Raw genomic sequence first — 15,744 nt, 5'->3', positions numbered from 1 at the left:
TTCTCCTATTTCCAGTGTTGTGTTATTTATTAGAATGTCTTTTCTTTCCACTAGTTCGTTGTACAGAGTGGTAGAAATTGGTCTGTTTTAACAGAGAAAACCTATTTCCTGACTAGATAGAGCAAAACCGATATAGATGTCATGGGCTCGATTTCTGAGACACGTTTAATGGCATAAACCGCCTGTTGATATTTTCACTGCCAACTGAGATACGGGATATTTTTGAATTTTTTACCATTTTGAAAATTGCTCATAACTTTTTTATTTTGCGGAATAATAAAATTCTCTAAAAACATACTTAAGGCACTTTTTTAAGCACAATCCAGTGGCGTAGTCAGTTTATGCTCTTTTTGTCACAAATAATGAAAAATGTAATTTTATAAATGGAAATCATAGTTGGCTATGAACTTAAAAAAATGCTGGCATTTAACCCTTTTCAACGATATAAAGTTAGGGGTATCTATTTCTAAGAATGAGAGAAATATTAGGTTTTTTATCTTTATATCGAAGCGGGCCTTGATTTTGTGTTGACCTATGTGTCCTCGTATGTTCCTAATTATTTTTTATCTCAATTTAATATTCAATATTATTATTTATCTGCATAATTAAAGACTTTTGGAAAGGTAAATTAACATACTATATTAGTATTCGTAATTACAATTGAACTCAATACGATAAACAAAGAACAAGACTAAAAAAACGTATTTTTTGTGTGGCAAATATAGTTTTCTAAAGAAAATCAGCAAAGATGTTCAAATTGAGCACCTCCTTGTTGAATACCCAATAAACATCTTTTCCGCACATAGTTACAACGATTTATTAGGCGAACTAGAGTAATAAGTCCAAAAGCTTTCCTAGTTGCCTTCTGCAACTCTTCTCTCGTCCCAATGGTTCTTCCCTTATAGATAAGGTCTTTTAATTTCCCCCATAAAAAAGTTGAAAGGAGTTAAATTACAGGACCTAGCAGGCCTAGATATGGGGGCCAAGATATCTTTGTTCTAATCCAATCCAAGGGCTCTTTGTTCCAATCCAATTCTGTCCATTTAATAGTACAGTTGTAACCCTGGCCTTTTAATTGTATATGGTAATATACTAATATAGAATGTTGATTTACCTTTTCAAAGGACTTTAATTATGCAGATAAATAATAATATACAATATTAAATTGCGATAAAAAAGAATTAGATTCATTAGATCAACACAAAACAAGACCCGCTTCGACACAAAGATAAAAAACGTAATATTTCTCTCATTTTTAGAATTAAATACACATAACTTTATATCGTTAAAAAGGGTTAAACGCCAGCATTTTTTTAAGTTCATAGCCAACTATGATTTCCATTTAAAAAATTATATTTTTTATTATTTCTGAGAAAAAAAGCAAGTATAGAAAAAAACTGACTACGCCACTGGATTGTGCTTAAAAGAGTGCCTTAAGAACGTTTTTACAGAATTTTATTATTCCGCGAAATACAAAAGTTATGGGCAATTTTCCAAATGGTAAAAAATTAAAAAAGACCCCGTATCTCAGTCAGCAGCGAAAATATCAATAGGCGATTTACGCCATTAAACGTGTCTCAGAAATCGAGCCCATGACATCTATGTCGGTTTTGCTCTATCTAGTCAGGAAATAGGTTTTCTCTGTTGAAACAGACCAATTTCGACCACCCTGTACATTACTTTCGTTTTTGCTAAATTCATTTTGAGACTCACTTTATTGCTGGCTTTACTTAGTTTATTAATTTATGCTTGTAGTTCTTCAGAACTATTGGCAGTTTGGACTGTGTCATCAGCAAATCTTAGATGGTTAAGATATTCTCCATCTATTTTTAATCCTTTGTTGACTCGAGTTATGACATTATTTAATCTTATTATTTGATTGACACTTTCCGGAATAGTATATGATTTTCTGCGATCCGGGACAACTAACCCAAACGACTGGCAACCCCGGATGACCCCCAAATTTGGGACGCGCTGTACAATGTAAACTGAACAATAAATAATCTTTTATATTATGTTCTTAGAGTTAAATACGATTTTAAGAAAGAAAACAAAGAAAACGGTAGGTATATGACAGTTTTATAAATTAGCTATATTTTTAGAGAACACTTATTTAGAGTTATTAGGTTTGTTCCAACATAGCAGAGAACCATTCTTGGTATGGTTACGCTTAAGCGCTGTAGACGAAATGCGTTCCATCAACGAGAGAATCGTTTACGAACGTAACGTGTTAAGACTGTGTCTGCTGATTATTGTTTTTCTTTATTTCTTTGGCTAGTTTCTGTTTTTAATTTGCTAATTCTTCAAGTTTTATTTGGTATTTATTATTTTGATACCTATTTTAAATAAACATTTTTATATTTTTGTAGGTATTACTAAATATGATTAGTGACGAAGAGAACAGTGGTACTGAGTACGTGGATACCACTGAAGATTATTTGAAACATTTGTTAAATAAAGCATAAGTTGATTTTGTATTAATTAAAAGTAAATAAATTCAATAATCCGTAAATAAAACCATTAAAATACAAAATGCGAAATTTATATCAAAAATATATTTAACTCTTGATCTAGTCTCCACTAATAATTGAGAATTAGATTTTCATTCTAAAATCAGTTCAAAAACCAGTCGAACCCGCATGTAATTTTGGTATAGTAAGAGCACTTTCAAGTAGACACATGCTCACAAATCTGATGTCGGCAATCGGTTCTAATTACGGTTCTAGAAGGTTACACATTTCTGTGCTCGAACAAACCTATTATCTGAGAAGTAACCCAAATTGACAGGTATGCAATAAAATTAAACGTTTTATTATCAATCTCGATTTGGCTGTCTTGTTTGCCTTAATTTATGGCATAATAAATAGAGAAAAAAACTTGGAAATCAGTCTAAATTTTTTAAAAGTGTTTCATAACACATGTTTTTCGCAGACTTAACGGAAAAAACAAATTAGTTAAAATCGACTTGAAGCGAGTTAAGACCGTTTTTTATTATGCTTCATTTATACAAGTAGACAGTAACATAAATATACATTTTGGTTTTAGGCACCGTTAGTAAGTTAGTCACGTTTTTAAAACAATACAATTAGTTAAATTGTCATTATTTTTTCATTCTAGTACTATTATACGCGTCCATTCATAACAGTCTTTGTTCGCAAGACATGAACCAGAGTTGGAAAAATTCATGATTTTTTAAAAAAAATAAAAAAAAAAACGGATTTTTTTGATTTAAATCAGATTTTTTTTTATTTAAATCAGATTTTTTTGATTTTAATTCAAAACGATATTGAAATCGGATTTCCAAATGACTGTGACTTATTTCCAATAATTAAAGTCCTATCCTAAATGGCTAAATCTTTATAACTCTGACCGATACCGATAACATTAACAATTCTACAGCGCGTGTCATTTTTCCACATCGGTCACCAGTATATTCCGCAAAAAAAGTCGCTCGCTTCAGATCAAAAGGATTTTTTTTTCAAACGTCTCAAAAGTATTAATTTTTGTCATTTTAACGACTAGGCATAAAAGTAAAGCACTGTTACGCCCAAGCACAAAAGTACAAAAATATATTATTAAACTGATATTAAGTGTCAAATTCAACGAGTGTATAAATTGTTTCTCGATTACTGTTTGTATTATTTGCAATGTTTGAAATTGATTAAAAAATTATTTGTAATGTTTTGAAAAAATAGTGTTTTATTCGGAGTAAAAATGTACTTTTTGTGCCTCCTTGTAACGTCGGAACAGCTTTACGATGGTCCTACAAATGTACATCATCCTCAAAAAAGTATAATTTCTACTCTTAATAAAGCAATACCTGTTGTTCGGAAATAGTCTTAAGTCGAGAATAAAATTAGTATTATCTAATGTCAAAGTGTAAAGTACTTACTGCAAATCAAAATGTCTTAAGGTAAAAATTTGGAAACATACCAACGTTTCAAAAAAAAATATATAAAACAACATATTTTCTGACAACGATTATAGATTTTCGGGAATGAAGATATAGTCTCTATATCAGAAGAACCTAGTTCTGCACTAGTCTGCGAATGATATGAATTGGAACAGCGAATTTTTGATTCACACGAAATTACTTCAAAAATCGGTTCAACATTTAAATTGATTAATATTTATTTTTTATGGTTTTATTAAATTTACAATTATTTTTCGATTTATTATCTGTTATATCTGTTATAGAAATATTTTTTATAGTTTTCTAGGACAGATTTTTATAACTTTTACAGTGATTTTTTGATTAATTATAAAGTTTCAATAAAATTATTATTTTTGATTTAAATCACATGATTAAAATTAAAAAAATCACTTGATTTAAATCATGCCAACCCTGACATGAACAACTTTTTTCTTTCAACTAAAATACATATTTCATTCTTATTTCACTAATTTTTAGCCTAGTGTCAGAGTACACAGAGTAAACAAACTAACTATTCAAACATCTAGTTATTTTAATCGAAAAAACATTCCAAATTTTTACTAAAATAGCTACAACATTTGTTTGGTTTATATACTATCCAGGTAGTGTAAAAAGTACTAGACAAAATTAGTTGCCAAAATGTAGGGGTTCTATACAAGTTCTATACAATCTGCAGATGGTTTATCCGAACTCCCGAACTAACATTATAGAGATTTGTTCTAAGCACTTTTATAACATTTTCTGCTGAGAAAGAAAATGTTTCCATCCAAAAAAGAAGAAAGTAAATAAATTTATTTGTTGCAAGAATGTGTGAGTGGATATAAAGTGTATTATATTTAAAATGAATCAATCGAATTTTAATTATTTACATTTACGCTAACTCTAAGTAGTATCGTACGATCAAAATACTCATAATCGATCTTCTAGCTCAATACGTTATAACTTAATCCATTTGGGAAATCCAACGCCTGATCGAGTATAAAACTAATAAAAGGTACTTATTTCATACTTTTACACACTTCATTTTTCTATCTATATTTCTATTAACAAAAGTTTGTGGTTATTTACTTACACTCTCTGTAGAAATACCTTCGACTATAATAGGAGACTAATAAACAAAGACGATAATAATATGTATATGATTTTTGTTTTATTCTATTACTAAAAATTATATTATGTATTTTATAAAATTACATTATATTGTTTTTTTTTTAATTTTTTGATATCCTTTCGGCAGTTCGGCATGTTGATAAAGTTTTGTTGCCCTGGAAATGTTGTTTCCATATATGTCCGGATTTACCCGGACATTTTTTATAGTGTCCGGGGTTATGAGGGGATGAAAACCGTACATTATTTCAATATCCAGTCAACTACCCCGGACACCATAAAATCCGAACATGTCCTGGTAGATTCGGACGTATGGAAATCTTATCTGGAAATATACTGTGAATTTTTCATTATAGTAAGTAATGTTTATCCCAAAAAATTAACCTGCATGTCTGCATTCCCAGTTAATTTTTAGTCATAAGTAAATAATTTCTTTCATTTAGCATTTGTTTCTGTGAAGACAATCGCAAGGGGAATCAAGATGGAATTTATTGTTTAAATATAAAATAATTTATAAGAATATATAATATTTTTACCTGGAGGTAACACAGAAGATCCCTTCTGCGTCAGAGTATTAAATTTCTTATTGGTAGATTTGGTTGATTCGGTAGCACTTGAAGATCTGGTACGACTTGTAGGTTGGATATCAGTTGCTTCCGTGCTATTAGCCAGTTTTTCTTTTTCTCTGATCAATTTGAAGCGACTGAAAAAAAGAAATGGAATTTAAAAAACTTGATGAAAATGAACACTATTTTATTTTTCAACTTCAATTTATATAGTCTATGTCCAGTTTAAAACTTGATTCCAAATAAAACTTATTATTGGAAAATTGAAAAATGATACCTTAATATCAAATATTTCACTGGTTAATTCAAGAGCAAAAATTATAATTTCTGCAGTATGATGTAATTTCAATCAACTATTTTAACAATAGATAATGTAAGTAATAATAACAAATAGTGACAAAGATGATATGCAAGAAACGAAGAAAATCTACTGAAAAATACAGAGAATGGGGCTTGACAGTTAACTTTATCTATATACAGGGTGGTCCGAATTGTATTCCGGAAACTTCGGGAGCATATTCTGCAGATAAAAAGAAGTAAAACACTTCTTATAAATGTATATCCTAAAATGTTTAGTTTCGGAGATACAGGGTGTAGAATTTTCATTTTTATTTCGATTTTTTCCGTCGAAGTAACGTCAATATTTGGATGAAAATTGGTGTCATTATGACTCCTATTTGTAGAGGGCGCCACCTACATGTGTTTAAACTGTTTTGAAGAGTAATAACTTTTTGTCCGTACCTGTATAGAACTGCTGAGTGCAAAAATATACATTTTCGTATTTTTCTACGTAAAAAATGTCTCTTGGTAAAAATCGTAAATTTTTCTTCGAAAATATGATGATTGATGATGGTTTGGCACAAAAACATTTCAAATTTATGATTTCCATCTATTAACTATTTAGTCAACATGTTTAATTTATGTGAATGATGACAGGTATTGATAATTTCGATTTCAAATATCTCGAGAACTATTACTCGTAGCGATTTTTATTAAGAGATCTTTTTTACGTTAAAAACGTCGTAAATGTATATTTTTTAATTAGTAGTTTTATACAGGTACGGACGAAAAGTTATTACTCTTCAAACCAGTTAAAAATATGTAGGTGGTGCCCTCTACAAGTAGGAGCCATATTGACATCAAAATCAAATTTCTCATATCAAAAAACTCCCAGACACCAAATTTCGTCCAAATGTTGATGTTACTTCAGAAATTATTTGGAAAAAGTCGAAATAAAAATGAAACTTCTACACCCTGTATCTCCGAAACTAAGCATTTTAGGTCATACATTTATACGAACTTTTTTACTTATTTTTATCTGCAGAATATGCTGCTGAAGTTTCCGAAAAACAGTTCGGACCACCCTGTATACGCGCACAAGAAGGAAATTTGAACTTAAACAACGGTCAAGAATTTATACAATGTCAAGAATATGAATACCTGGGAGTCCATTTGATAACACCGGAATTGATGGTATAGAAATGGAAAAAAGGATTATCAACGCGAAAAAAATAATTGAATGTCTAAATGAAATCTTATGGAGCAAATCAGTAACAAAACGAAGAAAGTTCACTATCTATGAAACCATGATAAAGCGAGCAACCTCTCATATGGAGCAGACACATGGAGAATAACCCAGAAATACAAGAACAGGAAAGATGCATTAGAAATGGATGCTTTTAGAAGATCAAATGGAATTTCCCGACAACAAAGAATAAGGCGTTATACAGTAAAACAACAAATTTATATAGATGGCACAATAACATAGTATATAGAGATGAAGCAGCTGATTTGGTATGGACATGTAGAGCGAATGAAAAATACAAGATGGCCCAAGAAAATAATGAATTTGGAAACAACAGGCAGAGGGAAACAGGGGAGACCGAGACTGGAATGTTAAAAAAGCTTATGTGAACAGAGATGCGCTTTGGGCAATTATGAAAAAGTTCGGAGTACCCAACACATTTCTTACAGTGTGTAAAAGCCTCCATAACAACAACAAGTCAAGAGTGTCACATCATGGATCACTGAGCGACCCATTCCTAACAAATACAGGAGTTAGGCAGGGATATGTGCCTTAGCGTCTCTCCTATTCAATGGATGTTGAAAATTTAAAATATTCATGGCAGCGCTCTCCATTGTAGTGGACAGCAAACTGCAGGAGAGAGGATTGGGCATTAGATACTGATATGACGGCGGTCTGTTCAACATAAAAAGACTCAGGGCAAAAACACGTACAAAATTTATCACAGAACTTCAATACGCTGACGACTGTGCTCTAGTTGCAAACACGGTACAGCAATTACAAGAGATGTTGAACACATATACCTGGGCATACGAGGCTTTGGGCCTTAAGCTAAACATCGACAAAACTAAAATCATGTGCACTCCCCCGGAAGATCACAACCATGCTATAAAAATCTGAGAAGAACTATTGGAATATGTGGCGGAATTCAATTACCTTGGCAGTTTGATTTCGGAAAAGGCCAATATTGACTCTGAAATTCAGCACAGGATTAGTAGCGCCTCAAGAGCATTCTGGAAATTAAAAGACAGGGTTTTCTACAATCATGACTTGAGTACAAAAACAAAACTTGCAGTGTACCGAGCAATTATAATCCCCACCATGTTATATGAGAGCGAAACCTGGGTGCCGTACCGCCGACACATGAACGCATTAAACAAGTTGCAACAGAGATACCTTAGACAGCTCTTAAGAGTCCGGTGGTTCCATCATGTCTCAAACGTATCGGTCCTTGAAAAAACTAACTGCGAGAGTATTGAAGTCATGGTCACAAAATCCCGCTTAAGATGGACTGGTCACGTATGCAGAATCCAAGAAAACCGCATACCAAAATCTCTGCTTTACGAAGAGCTTGTAGACGGTAAGAGGAGGCCGGGTGGACGGTACAAGGACATTTTCCTCGAAAACTTAAAGGGAATTAACATGCAGAATGAGTGGGAAACAGCAGCTCAAAATAGAACTCAATGGAGAAGAGTTGTAACCTCAGTTAACAGCGGCAACCAAAAAGTAAAGAGGCAACAAAGCAATGAGATTTTTGAATGTCCGGAGTGCGGTAGGCAGATAACATCAGGTATCGGGCTTTTCAGTCACAGAAAAGCTCATGAAAGAAAATCGCCTTGCGTGACCATCTTCTTTATGTGTGTCGAATACTCAGCGAGTAACGGCTGTATATGTATGTATGTAAAAAGGCTTATAAAAATCTATGACTGAAAGAAACCTCTCAACAGATGATTGTATGAATAAAAAGGGCTAGAAATTGGGTGTCGGATAACGACGAAAAACTTTTTTAACAGTTCTTATTAAAATATTTTATTTTGGAGGTGACTTTTCCAGAAAATATTATAGAAATAGTTAGTTCATTATATTAGTTGATAGTTGTTCAGGTGCAACATCAATTTCTAATATAAAATCCCTATCGTTTAAATAACAGAAATGGTAAACAGGTAACGACAATTACATATTTGTTATAAAATGGTGGGTATTCGTTTGCAGTGTTTAAAGATAAAAAAAAATAGTTGACGCAAGTAAGATATCTTAGCACGGTACTTAAAAGCCATATCGTTCCTCAAGTTAACCGACAATTGACGTAAGCGAATTATTTCTGATTTTTCTCCTCGACTGTTGTTATCGGAAAACTAACGTTACGTAAAAAACAATAAAAATTACAATAAAATGATTAGTTTAAATGGCGACAGTCGACGTACGCTCGCTTTTTTATTATGTATTTTCAATTTTTTTTCTCTGAAATTTTATTACCGATTGTTGGTCGCAGGAAAAAAACAAGACTAGCATGGCAGTGCCGGAGTAAGGATATATTTTAGTTAGAATCCGACAAAATATGTTTTAGTACGCAAGATAAAAGAAAAAAAAATAAAATCAAAAGTATTTTTCAAAGAGGAAACTGATTTTTTATTAATTGTTACTAAATTTTGTTGTAATAAACCCGTCATAAAGAGTCCATTAAGTATTACTAAAATGTGTGATAATAATCGACTTAAACTATCGAAGTGGTGGATGATAGGTTTGGTTAGGGACCCTGTTGAATATTTCACTTGGAGGCCTTGGGCCCATTGCGATATCTTCGTATTATTGTATCAAACCTCTTTTTTTCTCTCATTCTTTCTCTAATTTTTCCTCCTCCTTTCTCTCATTCTTTCATTGCGGTAAAACACTCCCTGCTCTTTGCAAATCTCCTGATGTCGCTGATATTGGCTTCTGTTTCTTCCTCTAGTCCCTCCAAAAAACCGTACCCTAAAGGTTTAAAGCATCTGTTTTCCAGTTCCGGACAGTGGCCACAGCAGGTACTCTATGGTTTCTTCTTCCTCTTCGCATTCTCTGCAATAGTCGTCGCGTCGTTGGAAATCTCCCACTTCACGAGATTTACTCCTGTGGGGCAGTTTTCAGTGACGACACCTACAATTATGCGTACTAAATTCTTTTTATGCTCTAGTAGTCGTTTCGTCTTTTTGTTATCTACCAGTGGTCACAGTCTTCGAGCTGTGGCGCTGAGTGTAGCGCAGTCCTCACGGTGTAACCATGTCTCTTGCTGCTTGGCCTTGATGGTGGTTTCTATCGCTTTCTTTAGTGAACTGATCAAGTGGTCACAAGTGGTGGGCCATCTTCTACGGCCTCTCCTCTGGCCCCCTCTTTGGCGAGTCTGTCCGCTTCTTGGTTGCCCACCATATTGCTGTGGTCTGGCACCCAGCATAAAGTGGCCCCGACTTGACGCAGCCAAAAGACAGTGCTTTTCAGCAGTCCATCACAGTTTTCGATCTCACTGATTGCATGGTTCTCCTTAAAGCGCCCAAGCTGTCAGATTATATCACGATATCTCCTATTGGTCTATCAATGATTTTTCCTCGTATACAACTGGCCGCTTCCTTTATACCGAAGTGATGGAAATATTTAGACATAATGAGTCGTTTATGCTACTAACCTTTCGGACATTTCAACCTGTCTATCTTTTGTGAAAGATTCTGATCTATAGATGACTCAGTATTGTATTGACTAAGAGTGGGTCCCAGGTGGTACCCTCCACTGCGGCCGCGAGGGCCTATTGTGGCTCAGTTTCTACAAGCTCTTTAATAGAAAATGAGTATTAAAGTTCACCCTAGATGACTCAGTAACGCAAAGATTTTAGAGCTCAGTATTGCTTCTGTTTTTCGACTCTTTTCGAGAGCTACATTTTCACTTTCAAGTTGAAAAAGGTCCTTAAGAAAAAAAGCAGTGCTATACCTCAATTGTTTCGTTACAAATCTTTAGAATAGTTGAAAAATTCACCAGGATAGTGACCAGTTCATAATAAAAAAAATCCTGAACATTTACGACAGCCCAAATAAGAAAAGATAGGAATCAGTAGACCTGTAGTGGGTCCTCTAACAAAACATTGCAAGCTCAATAGACATTTAAAGATGATGGGATTGACAGACAAAGCTATTGGCTGATTTTATCAATAAGATGAAGAAAAGGAAGAACACGTTCTATGTTTATTGATAGTCTGTCTTAGAGATATGGATAGACATAGATGGTTCTTTGTAGTAGGCAATGATGAGCCGTTAAAACTCGAACAAATTTCTCAGAACTTACGACCGAGAAAAATCAAAGATTTTCTTTGATTTCAGTAAGAACAATCTTTGGATTGTCATGGGGTTTTTAACAGAACATTGTCTCCTGAATGAACACCTCAGTAGATTCAAACTAAGAAACAACGGCAGATTTTATGGAGAAAATAGGACACCTCATCACTGAGTGCGCCGAGACGACAACCATTCCTACTTGGATATATTTAAAAAAAATACTTTTTTAATATATCTTCAATTTTGATAAAAATATATAACAGAATATGTAGAAACTTTGCAAGCTTGCAGAATATAGTAGCAAGATTATTAATTTTTGTCCTTCCAAGTTGACTCTGACAGTTGAGGTAGCCTATGTTATATGTGGTCAATGCTAGTTCACAAATTGTTAATATTTCTTAATGACACTTAATTAAATATTATACAGCATTTAAAGAATTACAAGAAAATCACCATATCAAATGGATTTATCAAAACGATACAACTTAATACGAACCTGCTTCTTTGGAGTTCGGTAGTTACACATAAAATTCAGACGGCGCCAAACAACAATGCACGGTACAAACAATTTACGTCTAGATCGGCGTATGAAATAAAAATCGTACCGATAAGAAAGTAACGTACCCAGAGAGCGCCAGGAGAAAATATTTACTTTTTTCTACGTAAATATCTGACTTATTTTTTTTGATGACTAACGATGCCTGTTTACGACAGGTTGCTGCTTATCTCTATATTTGTGTCGATAAAGTACGCTCTTATAGACGTACCTTTCTGTAAAATAATGAAATTTAAAATTCAATTTTGTTTCATATAAAAAAAATACTAGACCTGAAAAGAGAGAACCAACCGAAGAAAGAACCGCGTTCGTTAGAGAGTTCCCTAAAAACTTTAGAGTTTTCATTTGAGAGACGTTTGTTGACTTCAGAGAAGTTTCAGAAAAACTTCTCTGTAGTATTGAACAACAAAAAAAATGGAAGAGAGAAACGTTAGCTCACCAGATAAAAGATCATACCATAATGTCGTATGCTTCCAAGACCAAAGCTGGAACAGATTTAGAAGCGTTTGGGTCAAAAACTAAATACTCTGAATCAATAGGCACCTATCCCAGCCTCATTCAGGCAGAAATCTACGCTGTTGAAAGATGCGTACAAATTAATCTTAGACAGGAACTATCAGAAACAAGAAATAGCAATCTTGTCCAATATTCAAATAAATTTAAGAGCGATCAACTCGGTAACAATTACTTCGAAGTTAGTCAAGGAATGCCTAGAGAAGATAAATAATGAAAGAGCAAAAGCTATAGCTAGAAAAGCAACGGAAACTCCAGTAACTGGATCAGAACTGTTCTGCTTACCAAATGGAAACCAACAAGCGGAACTCAAGAACCTGAACGACTCCATTCGTAACCTGGAATGGTAAACCTAAAAGTGTCGAAGACACTCGAAGAAATTACTCAAGACGTACGACCATGAAAAATCAAAAATTAAAAAAACAAAAATTTTTTCTTGATTTAAGCAAGAACAATCTTTGGATTGTCACGGGGTTTTTAACAGAACACCTCAGTAGATTGAAGCTAAGAAACAATGTCGAATGCAGATTCTGTGGAACACCTCATCATTAAGTGCCCCGAAATGACAACCATTCGTGCCATAAACTTTGGTGATGATATGATTGATATTGGAGATGGAGAGAACTTGTGTAAAAAAAGCACATTGTGTAGAGCCATGTTAGTCTCTATTGGTACTCCCATATTTCTACATTTTTGCTTCCATCCTTTGAGAAATTGTTCGAGATAGATTTTGATCAATGTAGGTGAAATACAGCACCCTTGTTTCAGACCTGGACAACAGGACTTGGCAAAGCCTCAGGGCTTTGCTGTATGATTAACTCAGGACAGAGGGACACAATATATCTAAAAGGTTGCAGTGATTAACCCCCCTCCCCCTTCCTATATAATCTACAATTTACAATCTAGGGTCAAGGAAAATATGAATATCATCTGGATAATGTCCAGTTACTATGACACTTTTAATTGTAGTCTCAAAACTGAGCGATTATAATACCGCCCAAAAAGCAACCAAATTGTCGAAGCATGAATAAGACCATTAATATCTGAAATAAAACAATTAATACGTATAATTAGGTGTAATTTAGTAACAGAACGCTTAATTTAGATAAAGGGTTATGATAAAAGTGAAAGGTCGTTTCGGAAAAATATGCTAACATATAATTTAGAGGGCAATAACCTAATCTATAACCTATAAGCCCAATTTTCCTTCCACACCTCGAAACAATAACACACATGCACATATACAGCAACAAAACCGAAAAAGTGATAACCTAAAAGAGGTTGATTTATAATGATTTGTTCGGCCTATTATAAATTAAGTCCTTATCATATTTAGGTAGACGGTGATGTATGGTGGACACTCTTTTCGCATTAATTCAATTACTACACGCCATGGGGAACAAATAAATTTACTTGGAAAAAGTATAAGCGTAATAGTGATCGTGCTTACCTCATCTTACGCATAATAAATGTCAAAAAAGAAGATAACTATTATTTATACGGCGTATCCTAAATTGCGTGATCCCAAGCCTTAATAGGCTAGTCTATGATAGAAACTATATAACTATAGAATGAATAAATGGTTAAGCCTTCTTCGGTCCATTGTTGGACATATGCTTCCCCCAATCTCTTCCACTCTTCTCTGCCTGTCATCATTTTTATCTCGTGTCTGCATGATTCCTCAGATCGTCCACCTCATCTGAGATCTTCCTCTACTCCTACTATTTTCCCAGGGCCTCCAATTTATGGTGCATTTATTCCATCGATTGTCCCTTGGTCTGACATTTTGACTGGCAAACTTGCATTTTAATTTTGCTACTTCTCTTCTAACATCCCATATATATACTTTTGTTTTATTTTTGAACCATTCCAATATTGGCTACATACTTCTTCTTCTTGTAATAGGACGAGGTCCTGTCAATTCTGTCAATTATTGTCTTATACCAACGCTTTGAGGACCTACCAGCAGCGGCGCCTTGCTTATAGTCATCCCCTAAAGTAGGTATGCTAAATCTGATTTGCCCATCTGACAACGTTCTGTATTCCCAACTCTCTTAGCGTGCCTGTGTTGCGCATTTTGTCGAGCAGTGTAGTCCCTTTTATTGTTCGTAATATTTTCATCTCTGTTGTTCTCATTTTCCTTTTTTCCTTAATTTTGGTTTCTGATGTTTCTGCTCTTGTTTCAGCAGCGAAAGTCAGTATGGGTCTTATACAGGTCTTATAAATTCGGGTCTTTAAACTCTCTGTACTCATGTATTTATTTTTCCATATTACGTCACGTAAATACTCTGATATTCTTGAGGCTTTTTAATCTGATTGTCTACTTCTGTCGTTATACTTCTGCTACTCGATGTTTCTATCCTTAAATAATTGAAACTCATTACCTGATTTATAATGCGCTCATTTACTACTAGTTTGCACCGTATTGGATTTTTGTATATTATCATAGATTGTGTTTTTTTCACATGAAATTTGCATTTTAAGACTCTCTGCTGCTATCAGGATAGCATCATCTGCGTAACAGAGTATTCTCAGGTAACGGTTGTTCATCTTAAATCCTGCATTAACCTCGTTCACATTATTTGCTCCATTATTATGTTAAAGAGACATGGGCTAGGGCTATCTCCCTATCTTTTACCAGATAAGACGTTGACTTCTCTTGTTAAGCCACATTCTGTTCGTATACTTATTTTATTATTATATATGCTTGTTTTATTATTTATATACTTGTTTTATTATTATATACTTGTTTTATTATTTATATTGCTTTACTAAGTTTGTGTGGTACTTGTAGACACCTTTTTGGTTCAATCGATAAATCACATCTTTTATTGGCTACATATGACCAGAAATTATCCAACTCGCAGGTAGGTACTTGGTATTAGAGATCAAACTGAAGAAAATGCTGATTTAGGAAAGTCGTTTTAAGTCGAGGGATTTAATGATTTGCATCAGGAAGATTTAAAAGATCTATATGAATTACATGTTGTGGAACTTACTGAAGAAAACTCAAAGAATTGGAACATAAAAATAATGAAACTGATGAAAGAGATGAAGATGTACTTCTGGAGTTAACACTGAAACTCCACACAAATGTCTGTCTTATAACACATGATATATCTGTAATCTCTGTGATAGGGAATGAGCTGGAAGGAGATGATCCAATAATTAAATGCATGGCTGCCTTAGCCAATCTGTTATTTTGTTACTACCATCTTCTATCTTATGGGAGATATTTGGCCCAGTTCGACATATTCTGTTTTTCTTTTTCTTGAATTATTTTAATTAACTAATGTATAGTAATAATACATAGTTTAAAAACAAAAAAAACCCCTTATTTATAAACAAATACATTTAATACACTTACGAACTATAAAAATATCGATTATCTCGTTCTATCTGATGACAATTACGAATGCAATTAAAGTTATTGCATCTTGCAGTCAATTATTCGCGAACAGATAAAT

At 33.6% G+C, this 15,744-nt stretch overlaps 1 protein-coding gene across 7 annotated transcripts in view; it reads right to left on the bottom strand.

Annotated features, from left to right (window-relative positions):
• LOC115879307 (insulin receptor substrate 1) overlaps window positions 1–15,744 on the bottom strand; it is a 205,095-nt gene that overhangs the window by 51,303 nt on the left and 138,048 nt on the right. For all 7 annotated transcript variants that reach the window (XM_030896056.1, XM_030896060.1, XM_030896058.1 and 4 more), the window contains one exon: window positions 5,578–5,744. In XM_030896056.1, coding sequence (XP_030751916.1) covers window positions 5,578–5,744 — 167 coding nt within the window. The remainder of the gene's footprint in view (window positions 1–5,577; window positions 5,745–15,744) is intronic.

Source organism: Sitophilus oryzae, unplaced genomic scaffold (assembly GCF_002938485.1).
Source record: "Sitophilus oryzae breed Bouriz unplaced genomic scaffold, Soryzae_2.0 scaffold_1576_pilon_pilon, whole genome shotgun sequence".
In the NCBI taxonomy this organism is placed as follows: domain Eukaryota; kingdom Metazoa; phylum Arthropoda; class Insecta; order Coleoptera; family Curculionidae; genus Sitophilus; species Sitophilus oryzae.
Note: the sequence above shows the minus strand (reverse complement) of the source record. Positions and strands in the feature narration are given on the sequence as shown.